This window comes from Apteryx mantelli, chromosome 1 (assembly GCF_036417845.1).
Source record: "Apteryx mantelli isolate bAptMan1 chromosome 1, bAptMan1.hap1, whole genome shotgun sequence".
NCBI lineage: Eukaryota > Metazoa > Chordata > Aves > Apterygiformes > Apterygidae > Apteryx > Apteryx mantelli.
Genome location: NC_089978.1, coordinates 215,718,058 through 215,741,458, shown reverse-complemented (window position 1 = coordinate 215,741,458; position 23,401 = coordinate 215,718,058). Strand labels below are relative to the sequence as shown.

The 23,401-nt window shown below is 38.1% G+C and overlaps 1 protein-coding gene across 6 annotated transcripts in view; it reads right to left on the bottom strand.

Annotated features, from left to right (window-relative positions):
- The window catches only part of UPF2 (UPF2 regulator of nonsense mediated mRNA decay), a 70,933-nt gene extending 47,532 nt beyond the window's left edge, over positions 1–23,401 (bottom strand). For 3 of the 6 annotated variants that reach the window (XM_067317261.1, XM_067317240.1, XM_067317255.1), the window contains exons 1-8: positions 23,048–23,129; positions 18,495–18,874; positions 16,639–17,418; positions 10,848–11,008; positions 9,628–9,825; positions 7,362–7,511; positions 3,767–3,829; positions 339–442 (exon numbers count right to left, since the gene is read on the bottom strand). In XM_067317261.1, coding sequence (XP_067173362.1) covers positions 339–442; positions 3,767–3,829; positions 7,362–7,511; positions 9,628–9,825; positions 10,848–11,008; positions 16,639–17,418; positions 18,495–18,856 — 1,818 coding nt within the window. In that variant the 5' untranslated portion in view covers positions 18,857–18,874; positions 23,048–23,129. Of the gene's footprint in view, positions 1–338; positions 443–3,766; positions 3,830–7,361; positions 7,512–9,627; positions 9,826–10,847; positions 11,009–16,638; positions 17,419–18,494; positions 18,875–23,047; positions 23,130–23,291 lie in introns of those variants that run through there. The other 3 variants (XM_067317267.1, XM_067317274.1, XM_067317247.1) reach the window with 2 other exon arrangements.

Sequence of the window (23,401 nt, the reverse complement as noted above, 5' to 3'; positions counted from 1 at the left end):
AACATACAAAGATACTAGAATACAGACTGATTCCTTGGATTAAGAAAGAAGCTTTAGGTAGATGGAAAATTCTGTCAGGGAGTATTTAAGACAAGTCTGTTTCTGTTAAAACAAACTATCACATATGAGAACAGGCAGACAGAAACCAAACTCTTCTGTATCAGATGATACTTGGACAAGGGCTGACCAAGTGAGAGAGAGAAAATATTTCCTCCAGATTAAAAGTGAATTCAGCTACTGCTAGACTCCAAAGCTTCAAATCTGTATTTCTGATCAATTGATTTGATCTAGCATCATATGCTTGTAAAACTGGAAAAAAATGAAAACTATGACTATACCTTGTCTATGAGGTCTCTGTTCACACAGTTTGGAAGCTGCTGAAGAAAAGCATCTACTATAAGTTTTAAATGAGATCCAGTACTGGCTTCTTCATCCTCTTGTTCTAACAAAGGGAAATAAACAAGTGGCACACAACTTTAAGCTGTGAAATATAATAGTTTACTATAACATTCCCCAAGCATAGTGCATTTGTAATGTTCAGCTGTTAAAACACTCATCTATAGATTACAAATATAAAATAAAAAATTGTATTCATCTTTATGTTAAAAAAAAATCCATTGATTGCCTATACAGATGAAAGTCAAAAATCAAAGTTTTACCTTTAAAACATGCCTTCCTATTCCTGAAATAATAATAAATCAAAGTTTCCTACCTCCTAATTTATACTGTGGGGAACAACAACAAATGCATATTCCTAGAAAACTATGGTAATTTCTTTAGATGATATAAAGAGCACCATAAGAAGGCCTGAACATGGGGAAAATAAGCAAAAATTATTGCTATTGTGAATTCTACTTTTTAATGCATGTTTTCCATGCATGAGAACTAGAATTCTTTGACTAAAAATATCCATTAAGGACATTCTTTCACCTGGTATGCTCTTGACATCCCTTCACTTGAGGCTATAAAAGCTGGAGGCAGCCAACTTAATTCCTTTGGCCATAGAGAAATCAAAGAGTACCGAACCACAGAGTACCGAGGATGGAGGGCTGATTGCATAGTGACGGCAAGGCAAGTGACAACTTGTTTTTCAGGCAAATGCTGCACGCAATTTGCAATATAAGCAGCAGTGACAGTGATCTCTATCTATGGAGTATGTTAGTAAAGCTATTGAAGTAAAACATGGCAGGACAACACTGTTGGTGAAGCTCAGATTTTGACATCAACCACGAAAACCTCACCAGACCAGTCCCACTACATCTACCCTCCAAATGCAAAGCAAGTGGTATGCTTCAAAGAAGTTGCAGAATTTACTCAAATCTTAGAGGAGAACCCGATCTGCTCCATAGCACAGTATGAGCCAAAACAATGAGTCATAATGTAAGCACTTGGACAGAACCCATTCTTGGCCAAAGCGATACAGGAGAACACCGCTTCCTGGAAAAGAAATATGGTGAAAGTTGGGTTCCCTTCAGTTTGAGTGAGGATTTGGGCAAGCATGAGAACACCCAGAAGATCTTTGAGAGGAAAAGAAGGAGAAAGAGACAGAAAGGTAGACTTTAAAAATGAGAATTTTGGGGGGAGGGAGGGGAAGAAACCCCACCAACACACTTTTGGTAAGACCACTTCGTCTTTACAGACTATGCAATAAGGTAAACTAGCATAAAGGACTGAAGTTCCTTTAAGTTATTGAAAAGGCAAAGAGACAAAGCTGCTGTGTTGCAGGATCTGAATGAGATGAAGCGGAATAGCTTCTTGTTGCACTCTGAACACATCAACAGAATTAAGCATGTTAAATTTTAGAGGGGGAAGAATTTGAGCTCAGTTAGGGAAACACTAAGAATTGTTCCCTGCCTGCTCAAGGAACTGGGCCACCCTATCTTGAAGATGCTAGAAATGAAATTAGATGAGTGTCTCCTCTCTTGCCAATGTTTAGAAGTTGGAAAAACAACACAGACAGGAGAAAAAGAGGGGGGGGGGAAGGAAGAGAGACCCTCCAGATGTTCAGAGAAAAGAGGACCCTGAAGTTTTAAATCATTAATGGAACACTGACTCTGATCGCCCATATACTTAGATTTAGCATTCACTAGAACGCACGCTCTTGAGCCAGACATTAGCAGATCTTTTCAAAAGCATCTAGATATTTGCAGTCACATCATCTTGCTTCCTTCTAAGGGTCTTTTATCTTTCCCTTCTTCCTCTACTGCTGTCTGTTGGCATCCTTTCAATTTTCCTATACCACCAGTACTCTGGTCTAAGATTTTGATTTATGTCAAAAGCCAAACAGTCTTTGCCAATCTAGTCACTTTTCAAGATGATCTTTCAGAAGACCGTGCTACTCCATTCAATTTCAGCAGTTCCAAATATATCCCTTCCTTGACTGGTCCTCTCCTTCATTGGAAGACTATAGATACTCTCATGTCATATTCCTATGTATTTCTTTCTCATCACAGTCCTTGGGTACTTTCTGTGTAGACAGAATTTGTTGTAGTACCTTAAGCACATTTGCGATTTAAGACTGAAAATAAAAAAATCTGACAATGACAGGAAATGACAAAGCCAGGGCTTCCTCCTCCAAGATAAACAACTATTCTAAGTAGGCAAATCACGCTAAAAATGAGTTCAGTTCTTGCTTTTCTTTTTGATCCTCTTGATTTCCAGTCTTTCAGAATCACCCCATTTTAAAATAACACAAACTCTTTTTAAAAGTACTGTAATTGTTAATATCTAGTAATTGAAATTAGAATTTAAGTTTTCTTATCTGGTTGAAGATCAAATCATGCCATAAGATCACTGTAGTGACTGTTCTTGTTTGTGGTTTTTGGTTTGTTTGGTTTTTTGTATTTAACCAGAAATTCATGCAATCCTGCAATTTTCAGGGAGCAGAACTGAGAAAGCATGAGAAGACACTAAGTCCTACCCCTGCAGTGACTGGTGCCAAATAATCTTCTACTTCAGTAACAATAGTTATTTGCCTTCCCTTGTACCTATATGCACACTTTTTCAGAAAGTCCTGGCTCCTTTCCCATCAACATCTTTTCTATTTTTACAGATCTATAACACCACAGAGGGCCCTTCCCCACCTGTGCCACTGATCTCTCCCCCTCCCCAGAAACTCCACCCTGCCAGAAAGCTTCAGCCTATTTTGTGGAGCATCATCCAGACAGGAGCCCAGACAGTGGCAATCGAGAAATGGTTTTGCAGTGCTAGTATCTATCCCTCTGTGAAATGAGCTTCCGTAATGAATTTGATCCTGCAGGAGCCATCATATAAAAACATTCAGATGTTACTAACCAATACTGCAAGCAAATTGATGTCTGAGTCCCCCTTTTGCAGAACCATTAAGCATAAGCATAACATTTAAACACCTTGTTGAATTAAGGCCTCACCGAGTAAAGTGCCCAGAACCCAGTCTCCCAGGTCATCTAATTCCACAAAATATTTCCTAATAAAAAAACGTCTTGGGTTTTTTTATTATCATTCCCCTCCTCTTCTGGTAAGAGCTTTACTAGCTCTGTAAATAGTATACCAAGTAACGGTATAGTATGCCAAGTTGAGTGTTAATACTCATCTTCTGAGCATCCTCTCTGTTGCCAGCTACCTGACAAAAACTGACCCTCTGTATGTATAAACACCAGACTCCCCCTGATCCCAGTACCCTCAATGGCTTCTACCCTGGCCATTCCTCACTTTACTTTGTCTCCATTTACACAGTTTCATTTATTCCGTTTACTCTTCTTTTTTTAAACGCAACCTCAAAACTCACTTCTTTCAGCTTGTTTTCCGTCACTATTTTCAGCTCCGGTGCTATCTGCTCCCTCTCTCTTGCCTGAGCATATTGAAAATAAGAAAATTAAGATTCACTCAAAGTAAACATAATACAGAAGCAAAATAAATTAGCTGAATTCCTGATAAATAATACTCTTCAACTAACAGCATCAACTTTCCTGTTACATGTCATATTTTAAAATTATGCTGACTATAGACTCTCACTTTTAGAAAAAAGCGGAGAAGCAAGCATTGCAATGAAGAAGGATGCTGTAGCAGAACAGACTTGCTTAGAAAACACACACTTTGGAAAACTGAGATCCAGGTTGTATTTTGTCTCCCTCATTCTTGGACACAGCGGAAAAAAAAAAAAAGAAATGAGTCTCCAACTCTGCAAGGAGATGCAGAAGTAACAAAAGTCATCCAGAAGCTACTGTCTGCCTGTACTCTCTACCATATCTATCCTGTTTTCCCCTTCTCTTTTTTCTTGCCCTCCATAATTTAGCTTATGCCCTCTGCCAGTGAAACCCATGCTCCCAGATTAGCAAAACTAAAACCACTTTTCTTCATCTTAGGTCTTGCATCTAAACCCTGCAACACCTCATGCATTCTCTCTTTTTATACTGAAAGGCCTATATTGATCTAGGAATATTGTTTTATGTTCTTTAGAATGTCATAACATAAGGGTTTTGTTCTTCACTGGCTTTCCACAAAATACTATTATTAACTTACCTCAAATACAGATGCACAAAAATTTTCAGCATATATGAAAAAAGTTAACACTGCATTTTGCAGCTGAAAGACACTTAATTCCCCTCATTTCAAACCAAAGTGAATTTTAGTTATGAAGAGTAAGGATGGGAGGGAGGGGGGTTAATTAACCATCCCTTAGTTGGAAATACATCACAGAACTTGTAACAATGTCTCACTTTAGAACTTTGCTAATTACGTGCACCTGGTACTACCAGCTAAATGCATTCAGAATGTCACAAAAGAATTCACTATGTTTCTCTGTTTCAAGTAAAGTAAGGCTTACATAGTGCTGATTTTTAGCCTAGTTTTCTGAGGAAATATGGCTTCTGTGATTGTATTTACTGTCGTTTCCGTCAATGACTTCCGAAGCTACTTGTCAGTCTCAGACAAATTTGACAGAGGAATAGAAGTCTGAAAGAAACTCAGTTTCTACTTGCTTCACAAAACAAGCTGATGAGTAAAGACAGACATGAAGCAATAGTTCTCCACTATGAAAAAAACAACACCATCAAACAAATGACATTACCTTCATAAGGCAGAAGGTGAAAGGCTTTCTTTGAGGGTTGGCTGTTTAATGACAAGAAGTTCTCATTCTGACACATATAAGATCAACCTTTCAGATGAGAGTATGTTTAATTATAAGTCAATAGCTGCTTTTAAAAAAATTCCAGTACTGATGGTCAACATTTTGCAGTGTCACAAAACACCCACTATCCTACTTGTCACAATGAACAGCACGAGCAGTCCTTTTTGTACCACTGTACGTACGCAGACTGGCATTGCCTCCCAGTGAGCTAGAACTACACAGAGGCTGCGCCTTCTATTTCTGACTTCATTTCCTGTTGCTTCTTTCCTCACTTAAACATTTCTCAGGATCTTACTCTCGTATATTCAGTTTTGTCTTTATATTTGGAATAATTTTTATCCTATCAAATAAGGAATCCCTTCAAGAAACAAAAGGAGGAAATAAACATTAAAAGGAATTTGGTTATTACCCAAATATTTTTCACCTAGCTAGCAGGCTATGACCAGTCCAGAATGAAAGGCTCCTTTTCCTTCTGATTTCAAGATATCAACTCTGTGTACCTCCCTTACAGATAGCTGGAACCAAGTCCTTTACTGTTTGGTTGCTTGAGATCTGACAGGACAAAATAACTCACAAATGGCGAAGGTGCTGCTATTTATTAAAACTTTACTTCTTAATCAGCTTAATGAGTTGATCATTTGACTATGCACAGAAGAGGACAAAATGGAAGTGAAAACTTGTTCAAAAGGAGAAGGTATGACTTTTCTCATCTTGTCCAGGCAGAGAGAGGAAAAACATAGGGAAATATTTCAGAGTATTATCCTGATGATTTTCCTCTTGGTTTTGAAACTAGTTGGCAAACAAACTCTGAATTGTTGAATTTTAATTTGATTTTCCTAGCTGCTGAAACAGTTAGCATGCTTTCTAATTTCAGGTCTCTTGCAGCTCCTGGCATGCCAATGATCCCTGGAAGGGGTCACAACAGCAAAGTTGCTTCCTAAACAAGTCATATTCTTGGAGCAGACTAGGCTCATTTCTTTGTATTTGTGAGGCCTCACAGACCAGTGGAGCCCTCACCTTAAGTTCTATTTATCTAGCTTCAGGCACACAACGCAGTCATGTAATTTAAAAGCCCAGATGCTCTAAGTTGTCTCTACCATCAGCAGAGAGAGACTGGCACTTTCAGAGGTTGTTCAAGCTATTCAAAGTCCAAACCAAAAGATCCATGCATCAGCTTGCCTAGATGAACCTATGCTTTGAACACTGATACAGTCTTCTTCAAGCCCTGAACGTCTTTGTTTTGCTGTGAACTCTAGGGATTGAACTTTTGACTTTGACTTCTTAGCTTTTAAAGCCCAATGCAGTCGCAAGCAGGATGATTAGATATAAAATGATGAGATCGGATAAAATTCCCATTTTTATACTGCAGAATCTCCATCCAGCAGACTCAAGATGTGATGTTTTTACATTCTGGGCAGAGATGAGCTTCCTACTTCAGAAACCAAATAGCAGAAACTGCATTGGTCCTTGGAAATACAAATGAATATTGCAATATCTGGGATCAAAGAAAATGCCTCAGTTGCTTCTCCATCAATTTGGCTCCTAACACTTGATGCTGCTTTTCAGTAGGTTCCCAAAATTCAGTAGCACCCCAAAATTCAGTAGCACAGCAAAGAAAAACCTCGTAACTCTCATAAAAGAGAAATTCAAGAAACATTTTGCTGCTGTTCCCCCTAACATAGATACAGATTTTACAGGTGTAAAATTTGTAGCACTTCATGCATAATTAGCAGAATACATAAGGCCTAACCAGATTCCTCTATGCAACACTGTATCATCAAAAGAAAAATCTGTCACTGACAGTGATGAACAAGGAGGAAAAGCACAGCTGAATCACAGATTTTAAGATGAGTTACAAATAAAAAGATATTTTATTTCTACACTAACCATACTTGTTGAGAAAATCATTTGTGCACTGAAACCTACATACTTGTTTGTAGTCACTTTTCAGAGAGCTGCCTTTATATTTGTCTGTTTTAGAAAGCAATATAAAGGAATCTAGTAACTTTAACCACATAAAGCTCAGTACGACACTTTTCACTAGTATGTGACTGTCTTGCTAGAAATGCATTTTTGACCACAAGGTTAGTTTGAAGCAAGAAGCAGAACTCATTCTAAACAGTTTCTAACTGCTGAAGTTTTGAAAAAAAATTCTAAAAAGTCTCCCTGAAGTATCTATTTATCTAGTGACTAACAACTGGTCCAATAAACAGTCAGAAAGCAATAAAGGATTCCTAAAAACATCTCTTTTTACCTTGTTCATCGAGAAGTTTTTTTGTAAGATCTTCTGCCTCATCTCCACAGTCTAACTCCATGGGATCATCATTAATATCCAAGTTCTCCAGCTCCAACTCCAAATCTTCACTCCCAGGTGCTTCCTTATTATCTTTGGCATCTTTTGAATCTAGTTAAAGTTAAGTAGAAACATCAAATTACTAAATCTACGCCGTCTTGACTGGAATACAAGACAATTCATGTTGCTAAAGCTATGTCTCTCTAGTAGCATCTTCTTCACCGTATTTCCTTTTCACAAGACTGGTCTACTGCTTCAGACTATACCGTCTCATTTGTTAGGTCTCAGTGCTTTGACATCCTTTGACATGAGGCATTTTCCCATATGCCAGAAAAAACACACCATTTATTGCTTCCTGTGAAGGATTCTTAAGGATTACCAACATTTTTCAGCATTTTGGTTTGTTCTGAACTATACTTGCTACTTATCTCATAAGATCGTGGGCCTACATTCAAACAGGACAAGACGTTTAGAAATACAGCAATCTAAGTGGTCTCTGTGTTTGAATAGGATTATCAGGTCATCACATGGAAAGAGCAAGCAAAACAATCTTGCACAGTGGGAAGGACAAATCCAAAAATAGTATCCTCCAAAATCCCAATGAAAGAATTCACAGGCAAACATTATTCAAAGAGAATCAGTGATTCAAAGATATAAATTCTAATTCAAGATGGGTGCTGCATATTCTTCATAGCCCAACTGGTAACAAAATTGACATAGCAAGGCAAAGAGAAAATGTTTTACACAGATCAAAACTAAATCATGCAAAAAAAACAAACAAACAAAAAAACCCAAACAGAACAGAAGGAAGATACAGAGGAAAAACAGTTTAATCTTTCATGGAGGATTTTATAGTTAGAACGTTTGCCCTAAATCTTGTCAAATGAGACCCTACATTCTAACTCTTCTTCACAAAACAATGAATTTGGAAACATTCTGAAATTATGTTGCCAGCATCTCCTTTTCATTCCCCTCAAAACAATCAGCTACTGTAAATTACATGATGTGTTATGCATAACATCAAATAAGAATCTTATAATCATGTTTTTCCTTGAAAACTCATGAACCTCTAAATGAAGATTCAGAAAGGACAAAAAATATTTTCTTGTTGTCCAAGTAAATATTTTTCTTGGACAACACCAATCCAACATAGAGCTTTTTTCCAAAAGAATAAAATCTACAAAAATTCCCTATTCTTTTATGCCTCATTTGCAGGCTACATATACACTTCATAAAAAAATAATTTTCAAGATGAAGAATGTTATTAAAATAGTTAAGTTTTTCAAACAAAAATGTAATGGAACTTCTAAGCAGCATGCACTTTATATGGAAATAGCAGATTCACAAGGCAGGCAACGTGTTTAGAATCACAGAACCATTTAGCTTGGAAAGGACCTTGGGAAGTCTCTAGTCCAACTTTCTGCTCAAAGTAGGTCAGGACTGAGTTCAGACCAGGTTGCTCAGGGATCTTCCCACTTCAGTCCTGAAAAATCTCCAAGGACAGAGATTCCACAATCCCTCTGGGCAACCTGCTCCAATGCCTAATAATCCTCACAGGGAAAAAACAGAATTTAGAAATCAGAAAGAAGGTTGAAAGCTAGAAAGTTCATGTTATACTCCTAATCAGTATTGACCTTATTAGAAAATTATGTAGCCCATGTCTTTGCTTATTACCTAAATGCGAAAATAGCGCTTTTATCCAAACGTGCAACTTCTACTTTTAGCTTTAAGCCAGTCATCGCAATTATCATTTTTATCCTACTATAACTAGCCTGTCAGTGCCTGGTTGTGAACACAAGGTTGCATCAAAATGGAAGAACTATCCAGGCCTTTTCATCTACCATAATTTTATACTGAGACAGTTGGCCAACATTAACAATTTAGTGGAAAGACAAAACAAACACTAACATCTTTCAAAGACTAAATCTTTGGGTTCCTCACAAAAAAGTTAACACTTACTCACATTTGTTAATCACTGATTATTTTAAATTTAAATTACTATTACCATTAAATTGCACTTATGTTTTTTCCTAAATACCATACCCAGACAAACCCTATCCCACATACTTTCTTCCCTAAAAATTCACCTGACTTGGTGTACTGTTCTGATCACTACAAATTATTTCATTAGAGATGCATTATTTCCATCAAATTTGCATATCTGTTGGACAAGATAAATATGTTAAAAAAGACTTAGAAAGAATACCCATGCACCTAAGCATTTTACCTCTTGACTCATCCTTGCTGGAATCCTTGCTCTGGGAACATCTTTCATTATCTTTAAACAAAATTGCTGGCACAAAAGCCTTTAAGTCAATGAGATTCTCATAAAAATTTCTAGCATCTTCGTCTTCCCAGATACCCCCCTCCAGGTCATATTCTCCAGGCTTGCCTGGTGTGAAAATGTCAATACCAGGCCCATGCTCTGCAAAAAACAGTGAAACCATTAGAAAGTCATTTCCACAAATTTTACACCTTAAAAAGGAAGACACTGGTAAAGACAAAAAAAGGAAAAAGAAAGAAAACAACCTTTAAAGTCATGTTAACCTGTTTATTACTATCTTTGTGCCCACTTAATTATTATAACATATAACAATGTGTTTTTAACAATCTGATCGTAATATAATATGTATCAACAAGGTATCTTAAAATTGTAAATTTGACGCTGACAGAAAAAGAAAGTATCAGAAAGAAAGTTGAAACAAGTTAACAAATACGTTCTGTGGTATCAGAACAGACAGCTATAACAGACCTCATCCACATTAGTATAAAAAGTAAATCATTTTGAGCATGATGAACTGTATCCCATTATACTTTAAGAACAGAGGAGTTTAAAAAGTGTAATATTTTAAAGTTGGGGCATTCAAGAACTAAAGCTTTTTTAAGCTCAATATCACTTTGAACAGAAGGTACACAAGACTTCAACGTCTCTGTAAGTCTAAAATTTGAAATTCATTCACTTTGCAAATTAAATGTTGCGCTTCTCCTAGAGGACGGGGGTTGTCACAGAGAGCCACCTAGTGGCTTATTTGACACAACAATATGTTTCTGCTCATGGCAACGTCACGATCCAAAACATACTTCAAATTAATTTTTTGAACAATATCAGATTATAAAACTCTAGCATATAGTAGTTCTCTAAATATTAAAGAAATAATTCTTTCCATCATTTAATAGAATGTAAGTTGAAAAAGTTTATTTTCCATTTATTCCTGTATTAACTGAAAAGAGTTAAAGAAATACTAAACTTACCATAACTGCACAGTATATACAATATAGTTAACAAATTAGGTGTAATTATTATTCTTTAATATCTTTAAGGGGGGAAAATCCTAACCAGAAGAAATCAATAGGAAGAACATGTCAGCAAGAGGGTTGGGGTTCGCTTCCCCACCATGCCCAAGGAAAGTCCAGCGCCCCGTTTACTCGCTTTAGAAGACGGCCTACCCTCAGGTGTTGGTTTGTCTTGGGGAAGGTCAGGCATATTTTCATCCAAAAGATCAGCCAGAGACTGAGAATTTGCCAACAGCTTCTGATAGGACATTGCAAATTCCTCATATTGCTTGTGCCGATCTTCGCTCAGCTCTCCTTTGGAGTGAAGGATGCGCCTACAAGGATCGAATTTTAAAAGTTGCAGTTAGACAACCTTTTTCATTAAAGGTATTTGAGCTATAATCAGCTACTCCCAATTTCTCCACTGAGCAAAGCCAACTGTCCCTCTCTGAGGGAATTACGCGTGTTCTAGTTTAGACTGCAATGGTAACAGCAAAAATTTGGGCAATGCTATTTTTTCCAACTGTACCAAATAACCAACTTCAATATAATCAAGTGCAGTACAGAAGCTCTTTTGATGTCCAAAGACATAGGTTATCTGAAAAGAAAAAAAGCTCCTTATTTCTTAATAATTATTCCCTGCACTATAAATAGAAGACTTTTGTAGTAAAGGAAAACATTCAGCTAGCATGAAAGCTGGGTAAGAGTTGCGTTGCATCTGTAACAATATGTTTTCATATTGCTGAAATGAATAATTGGACAATCATCACCAAGAGGCTCAGAAGAGTTGCACATTAAGATGAATCCATTCATTTTTCCAGCAAATTATTTCAGGGCTATCAGTTGAAATTAAGAAAAGTTATAGTTGTTTTTTCACATGCACTTTGATTTCAAGATACTGACCCACAGTAGTTTTAAACCATAATGTTTCAAATACTTTTTAAAACCAAAATCTGTTTTCAAAAGCAACTTGTGTTTGAAATAGTATAAACACTGCTTAGAAGTGCACTATACACACTGAAGCCATTTCAGGATTATATGCAGGACAGGACAACTATTTTCTTACCAATTTAACAACAACTAAGGCCCATCAACTCATGAATGATTGCTCAAAACTCTTTATACCAGATTAAAAATAAAGTGTCAGTTGTTTTTAAAGAGTAGATAGTATAGTTCAAAAGTGTTATGCATTACATACTTAAAAAAAGCATTACATGCAAGTAATTATTTTTTTACACACCTCCATCTTTTTCTAGTTAGGAGGTGCATAATATACACGTTCTCCTGAAGTTCTGAGTGCAACAACCACACTTTAAACGTTCCTTACCAAGAAGCTATTTTCAGATCACAAAGGTTTCTGTAACTTTTTGAAACTAAAAGTTCCTTATTTTGAATTAAGGAAACCAGTGTCATTATACTTTGCTTATATTACTGACTTTCAAATGATATCCAAGATTCTAAATGAAAAACCAAAGTACGACGTTTTGTCAGTCTTCGGGTTCTACATTCAAAGTTTTGTAAAACTTCACCCAGAGTCTGTACAAGGCCAGATATTCTCTATAGGAACATACGTGAAAAGTCTAAAACAAAGACCATTTAAATCTTGTATGTGCTCTGAAAGACAACACATTTTAGATTGATGTCAATTAGTGAAATTATACAGTGGTTACTAGGTCTGCAGGTTGCAGACATATCTTTCATTTCAGAAAGAGAAATCTTAGCTAAATCTTTATCTCAACTTGCAGAGGATTCCCTTTTACTCCCTATTATATTTGCTTGCTCTGATCTATTTTAACTCTTAAAAAAATGGAAATAATCTAAAATTACCCATTATCTTTGGGAACACAAATATGATATTAGCATTATAAAATTTTAAATAACACATAGCTTTTTATCTCTATACTTGCTCTTGTATTTTCTAATTTAATTCTAACTCAAGAGTTGTAAAAATTTACTGTTCCTCAAGTTCCTGAAAACTCTTGGACTAAAGCTATTCTGATAAATATTGACCAATTACCATACCAATAGACTTTTGGGTTGTTTTTAACTAATAACTTAAACTATGTCTTCCTTCTGGTGTAGATAGGATGTTACATGACTTCCAAAATTAAATACCAGAAAGAACACAAATACCAAACCTCTTACAATACAGAGCAGAGTTCCTAGAGAAGGCAGAAATACAAAGCATTCTGCATTTTAAGCAAGAAAACCCAAGAACTTTCAGTACTGCGAACCAAATGTACAGAACAAATTAATCTCTGCTGGTACAAAGCTTGCCACAGAAGACTGATGAAAGATTTCAGTCATCTTTGATTTCGCGTCAGCTACGTATGAGCTGGTTGCTCATTAGAGATGTTCTAGTTTGTTCCCAACTATGGCTTCCAAGAAATATATTTTCCCCATCCCTGGCGTGTTCCACTCTGCATCACCAGTTCTTGTACGGACGAGGCAGCACAGTCGGTTCTTTACCACTAAGGGACATTCTGGAGCTGTTCTGGAGCTGTTTGGGGGCTGACTACAACAGGGCCAAAGAGAGTATTACTGGGCTCAGATGAAATGTGGGCTTTTCAAAGGGAAGCTGACAGAAAGTGCTTGCCTAGCAAGTCTCAAATTTGTTTTATAGTAGCTTGAATAATGTCAGTAACATTGGGCTGACTAGCTCTAACTACTGACAAATGCACCCTAAATGCGGTACTGAAATGAAAGCATCAGAAAAGAATTTGAAGTAAGGTGTGAATGTCGTAATTCCTGGGACTGGTTGTATCATCACATTATCAGTCTTTCATTAAGCAGTAATTATGCACCAATCACATGCTTTCAAAAAAACCAACATTTTATGGTATATAAAAAAATCTGTAAAAATTTAAGCAATATAAGTTCAGTCCTAGATATGTTTAGTTTCATCTTAATAGTAAAACAAAAGTCATCTTTGTATGTAACACATTCATAGGGCAAGCAACAAAACCCCTTATACCTGTTGGCAACCAAAACCCGGTATAGCTGTCTTGCTAGATGGGAAAAAGCAGCTGCACTAGCAAAAGCTGTTTCTTGTCTTCCAAAAACATACCTACATAATATTCATTACCTTGGCTTGCAGATATCTGACAATTTCCAAAATGCAGTAGTTTAGTTGGGATTAAGGAAACACACGTTAAGTGCTAACACATGACCTTTCCATGGAGACAGCTATCCATTAAGTATATATTTTATTAAGTTGAAATATTTACCTGTAGTCTCATAAATATGGCTCTGCACTATTATTAAAAAAACAAAACAAAAAACAAACAAAAAAACCACACAACTAAAGAAATCCATGCTGTAGTAACAGTAAAACTACAGTTCAGTTTCCTGGTCAAAGACAAGTGTTAACAAATTCAAGCAAGATAAAACATATCAAACAAACTTTAAAAAGCACAATCCATTTCTGCATACAATTAACAGTACAGTTTAAGGTACCTAATCTTTATGTCTCTTTAAAGTTTCATGAAGTGTCACAAAGCAAGTTCACTAGATCTTAAAAACATAGTTAGTTTAGATGAATTTCTTCCATATCTAACAATCACTTTTGAAAACCCACCCTGGAATTTCAGAATCAAGTCGTTTCTTTCCAATAATACGGCCTGCACAGGTTTTGCTGTGCCCTTAGCTGTGCAACCAGCCAACTGTCAGGTTCTGCTGTCAAGGTGCAACTCAAGACAGTTTTCCTAATGAACCGCTTGCAGAAACCTGTGTGTGTAATAATGCTTTTAAATTTTAACCAAACATTTCAGCAGGTAACATAGTGCTTCAGCTCTAGTTAGCAAATTAATTAATTAACAATTAATTCAACCAGTCCATACAGCTTGAGCCATTTCACAGCGGTGGCAACTCTCCTGATACAGATGGTATTTATTTGAGGAAACATCATAACCTGAACAAACGATTCTGTTGATGCACAAGGGGGAGCAGCTCCCTCCCTTTTCAGTTCATCGGTTCTGGAATAGTAGTGGGAATAAAAGCTGTTGCAATCAGTGAAGTAGATCAGGTTTTGAATACAGAAGACAGGTCTCATCAATAGGCTTACTACCATTTTTTTAGAATCGCTTTCCAGAAATCAGCAATTTAGGAAAGTTTCTGTGGTATCCACAGACCCCTAACTAGCCAAATTTCTGTGTCTGACTTTGTGCCTTGCACATCTGCAGCGTGCAACTGCCTGCCATCTCTCTTTGTTACAGGCATGCTGAAATCAAATCAAATCAGGCAGGAAAGTTTTTTGTTGTCTTGTTTCTTAAACAAAACCTATTCTCCAACTTTTAAGGAGCTAAACTAAATATTTAAAAGTTGATATAAAATAATTCTTCTTCACATTTCTTCCTCAAAAGAGAGCTTCGCACCTAAATTCATAGGATAGTTTAGGCTGGAAGGGAACCTAAAAGGAGGTCTCTAGTCCAATCTCCTGCTCAAAGTAGGTCAATGATGAGTACACTTCCCTATCCTAAAACACTTAGGTTTTTTCTTCTCTTGATCTCTTCACATCCTTTGGGATTATTTTCACTTAATTTCCTATCATACAGACTTTACAACATTCGCTCATTGAAATCCTAGCCAGATTTTTAAAAACTATAAATATATGCACATGAATTTTTGAGAATATTTTATAAAGCAAATACTTTCATAACCGTTTATAAGTGGCTGGTAGAAAAACACACCAGTGAACTAGATCATTAGTGGGAATCTCAGAACAGAAAAAATACTATTTAAACAGATATCCACAATCAAATGCTAAATGGTGCACTAGGGGTCAATTGTATGGAAACGAATTCAGTTAACCCAGTATCTTCTACTGTATCATGGTCCTGATTTGCAATTGTATCACATTTATGTCCAGAACCAACTGTAATTGTGAAAGTATAACAGTTTATATTCATTAAATTAAAAATGACAAGTCAATCCCCTTTAAAGGAATAAGGTACTTGGAGAAATAATGCTAGTTTGAAAGTCAATTTACAATCCTGTGAAATGCAACACATAAACAGAAACCAGATTAGGATCACAGCAAAATACCTGTCATCACGATGGACCTAAGTGTTTAAACCCTCGGTTTGGGAACAGCAGATTTTAGTGTGTTCTTAGCATATGTCTGGCCCTGGACTGAGTTTTCAGGTCAGCGTTTTGGATGAAGCCTGTCTACACAGTAATGTGTTCACTTCTATCTGTTTGAAATTCTTCCAAAAGGATGTAACCAAATTTTAAGACCAGCAGTTGGCTTTAGACTGGCTCCAAGAATGACAGTTCAGGATACTTCAAAGAAAAGCAAGTGATTATTAAACAATATGGTCAGGGTGGAAATTAAATCATTCAGATCGTAACGGTGTGTATGCTCATATCCTTCAATACTAATACTTCATATAGACATTTAAGGTAATTTGTATCAAATTGCCTATACCCCTAATTTTTAAAGCATCACGTACGCCTACATTAAAGTATAAGGGTATCCTTTAGTCTAACTAAATTTTTCCTCCGTACTCAGTACCACTGACAACACTGGTACACTAAATAAGCAAGCAAACCAAAGCCATTGTGGCATATGCTCCGTAAGATGTATGTGGGTGGAAAGGAGAAATCAGATTGTGCCAACTGGAAAAGGACAATACCAGCTGGGAAAGAAGCATTACTTTCAAGCTGAGAATTAAAGCTCAAGGTCTTTTTTTTCCCCCAACCTCCTTTAAAAGGTATTTGGAGACACTTTCTCTCCCCTCCCCTTTTTTTTTTTTGAATATTCAAAGCATATTTAGAAGTTTGGTTTGGTTTGGGGGGAGGGGGTTGGCTTTTTTTTTTTTTTTTAAGATATATTGCAGAACATGCTTTTCTTCTACACACCACTGACATGGACTTTTGTCTGGTGACAAATACTGAAACAAATCTAGGCATTTCATAATTAAACTATTTTTTTCTCCATAAATTAAAAGCAACATTTAAGTGTCACCTGTTTTGTCTTTCAATATTTTGTAGCTCCCTGTGGTCCCTTTTCAGGTGTTTGGTCAAAGACGTAAAGTATTCCTTCAACAAATTCTGGAAGGGCTGTTGTTTCTCTGGGCTAATTATCTCACTAGGAGGAAAGCTCAAGTTAAACTTCTCTGCAGCAGTTTTTACTTTCCTTGGTACCAAACCAGCAATATCATCTCCACAGTGCCGACAAAAGCTGATAACCACAGAAACATGAGTGTGGGATTCTCGATCAGCGTTAATAATATTTTTAAGCTGCTCATAGATTAAAGACAGACCTTCCTTGTCAGTGAAGATCCCAACTATTGTCAATTCTGCAATGAAACGCAAATCAGTTCTTAACTTGGTAATGTTGGGAGTCTTCTCCTCTTTCCTTGCTTCAAAATGTTTTTTCCAAGCCTGAAGTAATGAAGGAGCAAAATCAGCATAGCGCTGGTGAAAGAGGGAACACAAGTGCACAGCACAGTTCACATCCGATATTTTCAGTTTAGCTTCCACAATAGAAGCTACTGCTTCTGCAATGTATTTGCTTAAATTTAGGCTATTAAAATCATGGGACAAGGAGTCCCTCTGTTGCTCTGTGATCGTTTTTAGCTTCTTAACAAAAGCTGTGTTCTTCTTCAGACTGGAGTCCAGTCTGCTAAAGAAGTTTTCCTCAGGGCGATTGTCTGGTGCATTCTGGTTTTTGCTACGAAGTTCTTTTCTTGCTTGATGGCGTTCCCAAGCCTCCTGATGGAGCTGATGTGCTTCCTCTTTTTCTCTAAAATAAATAAATAAATATTACTAATTTCATTACAGAACCTGATTTTCAGGTTAACAGCAAAAAAAAAAAAAAAGTTTGAAACCTAGTAGCTCTAAACCCAGTAGGTCTAAACACAAATTTTCCTCCAGTACTCTAAAATACTCTAATACTCCTATATTTAACAAGTTAATCCTAATGAGCCAAAACATCTGTTTCAGTAAACTACTCTGACTGAATTCTTTCTGCAAAAGGCAAGTCCCACTTGCTACAAAACAATTTCAAGTATTTCTATGCAGAACATTTTAATTCCAATAAACTTACAAAATAAAAAAACATAAAATTCCCTTTACTCCAAACTGAGATACCTTTTAACAGGTTACTGTATTATGAAGTTAATAAATATGAGAAAAAAATCATCCCCTCCCCCTGATCACTGAAATTGCACAGAAATTTTTAAAAAGGCAAAATATACCTGTCCCACCTAGATTTTGGCTATAACATTATCCTCACTCTTAGAAAGTGATGTTATTTCATGCACAAGAATGACCAGAATCTTGGCTTTATTGTTCTAAAGATGATACCTTCAACACCGCAGTTCCTTTTGATATCACGCTAAGAAATACTGCCTTGGTAAGATCATATACTGAACTTTCGGACTACATTCTTTGCCTGCCATCCAGGTATCAATTGTCTCTGACTGATTAAAAGAAATTACAGCAATCACTCACAGCAGGTTTGCTCCCGTTATGATCTCTGGGCCTTTTGGACCCTACATTCCCATTTTAAGGACACTAACGCTTCTCCACCTCAAAATAAATTATGCTTCTTTATTCAGTCATATTTGCACATTACATGGTCATCACGAGGAGAACACCAACGATAAAACCCAGAGCAGACACCCAAATAATAGAAGGTAACAGGTCAAACTCAAAACTATGCAGCAGTCACAAAGCATACTTAGTTAATCATGTAAAATTTATAATACTAGGCACAACTCATAAATAACTCAAACTGTTCATCTATAAATATAGCCCACAGTCCTCATAGCAGAACTACAGCATTTGACATAATTAAATCATTAAAAGATGACTTACTTGAGTTGAGCAGCTGCTTCCTCCTGTTGACGTTTAACTTCCTCTTCTTGCTTCTTTTTCTCTTCCTCTTCAAGTTTCTTTTTTTCTTCTTCTTCTTTCTTCTTTTGCTCTTCTTCAGCCTTTACTTTATCCTCCTCTTTTTTCTTCCGCTCCTTGTCTTCTTTTTTCCTTTTTTCCTCTTCCAGTTTTTTCTTTTTATCTTCAGGAACCTTTAAAGTCTCTCTCTTCATTCCAACCTTGACATCGTCTTTTGGCTTTTCCCTAGCGCTCACTGGTCGCCTTTCACTAAACTCTTTTTCTTTATTATTTAACGAAGATTCTTTTTCTTCCATACTGGCTGGCTTTTTTCGCTCAGCTGGCATTGCGTTACCCAGGCAAGTCTGCAGAATCACAGGAAAGTAAGTGTGTTTAGCTTGCTGTTAATATATTAATAAATTCACTTTCACAGCCCACCCATATTCACTTAGTTCTTAACTGAATAAAATAATTCACAAACACTTGACTCATCAGAAAAAAATCCAGGTACTAAGTAACCTGAAACTAAGGAATAAACCTAATGACAGATAAAAATCAATTATCTTGTTACAGTGTTCCAAGTTATAATGCTTAGCTCAAGGTAAGAGGGAATGTGCAAGAATCATAGTTTCCAAATCTAAATTATTAAAATGATTATCTGAATATACTGTAAAGTTGTCTTCAATATGAACTGCGAAGTAAAGTATTTGAAGTTTCTACAGCCCTAGGAATACAAGATACTGAAACATAAATAGAAGTCCATCTCAAAAACAAAACAAAAAACAAAAACAGAAACCCCAGACTGATAAAAAAAAAACTGTTTCATCATCAAAACCTAATAAAACTTTGTTCCCCATGATTTATGTTCCATGTTACTCTGCACATCTGCATCTCACAGACCTTTTTACACACCTCCTAAGAATATTCCACCCTTGGATACATCTGTTTAGGATCATATGATAATCCAGGTTAGAAGGTACCTCAAGAGGTCCAATCTCCTGCTCAAGGCAGGATCAACTCTGAGGTCAGATGAGGTTGCTCTGGACTTTCACCAGTCCAGGCTTGAAAATCTCCAAGGAAGGAGACTACACAACTTCTTTGGACAACTAGTTCCAATGCTTGACTGTCCTCACAGTGAAAAGTATCTCTTTATTTCTCTCTCTTTCCTTACCCTTCCCAAAATTTCCCCGAGCATTCTTCCCCATAGCACAAGTACCAGCACAGTGCTGTGCTAAAATGCATGCCCAAACCTCCCTGCCAGCAGGGCAAATGGAAACGATAATGGAAAGGTTACAATAACCAAAAGTTATCAAAGGCACCAATCTGCACCTTTCTACTCAATCAATTTTTTTCCATAAGGCTCGTAGAAGCTTTATCATCTTTGGAATTTCCAGCCCTCTACTCTGGGTCCCATGCCAAATGCAACCACAAAGTTAATATATATTGAATAAGAAAGGATAGAATCATGGAATAATTTAGGTTGGAAAGGACCTCTGGAAATCACCTAGTTCAACCCACTGCTCAAAGGAAGTCCAATTAGATCAGGTTGTTCAGAGCCTTGTACAGTTAAGTTTTCAATATCTCTAAGGACAGAGATCCCACAGCCTACCAATTAAGAGATGTTTCTTGCACTGATTTATGTAACTGAAACCACTTAAGTCAGCATAGCTTACACGAAGACTAACATATTTGGCTCCCTATTGCTTGTCTAAAACTAAAAGTTAAATAGGGCCTGGTCCTCAAAGATCTATCTAGAGGATGCAAACCCCCTAAATATTTTGTTTCAAATACAGCAGTAAAAGTTCATTAATCTTTCGTCACTAATCTTTTCTCACTATGAACACATACTGGAAGTTGTTATCAGTTCAAAGCAGCTAAACTACCTCTCTCACTCTTTTTAAATAAAGGGTTTGAAAGTTTTAGCATTCAAACATTGCTTTAATATCGTGTTAGTAAGATTACATCCATGAGACCATTGCACGGGACTCTCTAAGATAGCTTTATTAAATTAAATACTTATGTTCACCAAGAAGCCTATTAAACACAAAAACAGAGCAACATATTCATTTAAAAAAACGTGTTAGATTCTGAAAGATAAACTCGTAGCTAAGTTTAAAAGGAAAACACTGGAAAAATGATTGTTTGATTGAAGAAATGCTGGAAAAACACGTTATAATTCCAATACTCTGGCTTTTATCTTTGTTCCCCACCTGTTGTTCATGAAGTAACTCAATTAATTATAATTTGGGGGGGGGGAGTATATATGCAATTTTTAGCATCATGGTCACTTACTAAAAGCAGTACTTATCCTCTTATCACTTAGAGAAATTCACAATTCTATTTTAAAGGGATGTCTGATACTTGCTTGTATAAAAGCAAGAGAGAAAAGATGGGATAAAGAAAAGGAACAGAGCACAATCCAGTACATTGTGATTTTGATCCCAAAGCAATATCATCTCCCCCTCCCCGCCATGAACATTGGTGCTAAAGAAACATACTTTCTAATGGATTTGTCATATATCACAGAACACATATGCATTGCAATACTCTGCGCTGCCCACTGCGTATAGCTCCTTATCTCTCCAAACCTTCCCACTGTTCTGCCAACTCTCTTTCTATCTACAACTACTGATTGCAGGAAGCAGCCAGTGTGGTGGCTGTCTCCAAGCTATACACACACTGATTCACTGGTCAGTACACGAGTGCCAACTAACAGCACAGAACAGAATTGTTCTTTGAATGTATGCTCCTTTCCCTCAGTGAAAATGTTAAATTAAGTCTTTTTCTTCTTCTCAGCCATTGATTATCACAAGATCTGTAGAAAGGTTATACCATTGAAACTTTTAGCTGTATAATCTGGCTGACACCGGTCAAAATATTCAAAAGTTACAAGATGCAGAGGAAAAAAAAAAAAAAAAGAAATGGACAGGCAGCAGGCTCTTAATTAAGTCTCATTTTCACAGGAAACCTATGAAAAAAGACAGGTTGAAGATACAGAGTCAGGTCCAAATTAAGGGAATGGTAAGGAATCATTAAAAGAAAGAAACTTCTATTTAGTACCTAATGCTTATGTGAGTGTACTGGTGAAAAGGAAAGAAGGTCAAAAGAATTTCAGAAGCCAACAGATCAGAAGAACTGGTGCTTCACAGCTCAAAATTAGACCAGAGATGACAGAAAGACAACACAAGTTCGATGTGCTTTTGGATCCTTTGCCACCGATACCTGTAGTGACATTTAGAAGTTCTGAATCTGTAACATCTTAGTTCCACCACCTACAGATGCTGTTTTTCCTAGTGAAAACTATTTATGTTATTTTTCCACTATTTTTTCCTACCTGAACTCAAGCTGAATTAAGAATTATTTATTGTTTTTGAATTTCTATTTACTTCTATTTATTTCTTTTCACGCCAATCTCACTCTGTGAAAAACTGATGGGATTAGGCAACATTTAATAGAAAACATTGACGTAAGGGCTTATTCTCAAGGCATCCGAAGGTTTGTACAAGGTATTAAAGATCAGCATCATTAACGTAACCACTATTCAGAAGAAAAGCATAAACACCACCGCCGCCTTGTCCTGAGCTGCTTAGTTCTCTCACATCAATAAAAACAGTTTATCACAGAGGGACTGGAATTCCATGAATCAGAATCTCAATCCTTACAGACACAAGCATGGGAGGAGAAATAGCACTGCACAAACATTAGATACAAAGAATAAATGTCTGCTTTACTAAACTTTTCCCCATTATTTTTGCACTGCTATTAGAAATTAATTTAATCATGTAAGTATTCCTTTAGGCAGCTACTCTATTACAGAACAGGTTAGGGAGATAAAGAATGTATGCAAGAGATCCCCCTGTCAAGTTTCTGGTGATGTGCTTTCTAATGGCGATGAAATTTGCCTGTTACACTTTTGAGTTTCTTCAGCGCATTAAAAGTTTCCAGAACTGAAATGCAATTAAGGTTTCCTCTAACGACAAGGAATATAAAACTATCACGGCCAGTCAGCAGAAAATAAGCTCAAACCTAGCCATAAGTTTCTGACAGACGAGACGCACGATACGAGAAGGAATTGTAGTGCAGGGAAAGAAGCCCCCCGGCACACTGGCAGGACAGCGGGGCTGCCTAACCAGCGGGGCAGTTTTACTTTCGATTCCACGCGTCTCGGAGAAAACGTTTTCCTGTCGCAGCCGCAGCAGCACCGCTCTCACCGGGAAACGGAGGCCCCGCACAAGCCGCCAAACGCACGCACGGCAAGGCGGCTCTCAGCAGCCCGCGTCCCCTAGGACGCCCCAGGCACGTCCAGCGGCGCCCGGCAGCGCCTCAGCCCCGGAGCCGCCTTCGCGGGCTCGGCCCTCCCCGCTCCCGGCGGAGCCTACGGAAACCTGCCCCCGCCCCGGGCCGCCTCAGCCCCGGGCCGAGGAAGCGTCGCCCCGCGCCGCCTCACGGCCCCCGCCCCGCGCCCTCCCTCCCTCCCTCCCGCCGCGCCGCGGGCCCCGGCCCCGTCCCCCGGAGCCGCTGGCCGCCCCCGCCACTACCTCCGCCCGCGGCAAACATCGGCGCGGCCTCCCGGGGAGCGCCGACTCCTCCGCCCGCCGCCGCCGCCGCCCCCTCCCCTGGCGCGCGAGGACCCCGCGCTCTTCTCGCCTCGCGCCGCCCGCCCCGCCGCCTGCCGGGGCGCCCCGCCGCGCTGCCTGACCCGCCGCGCCGCGCCGCCCCCCGCCAGCCCGCGCCGCCCGCCCCCCGCCGCCCGGGCCCGAAAGGCAGCGCGCCGCCGCCTACCCGCGCCGCCGCCGCCGCTCCGGCCCGCTCGGCGAGCGGTGGTTTCCGGCGGCCGGCGTCAGGCAGCGCAGGGGGCAGCCCGCGGCGGGGTCCTGCAGGCGGGCGGTGGG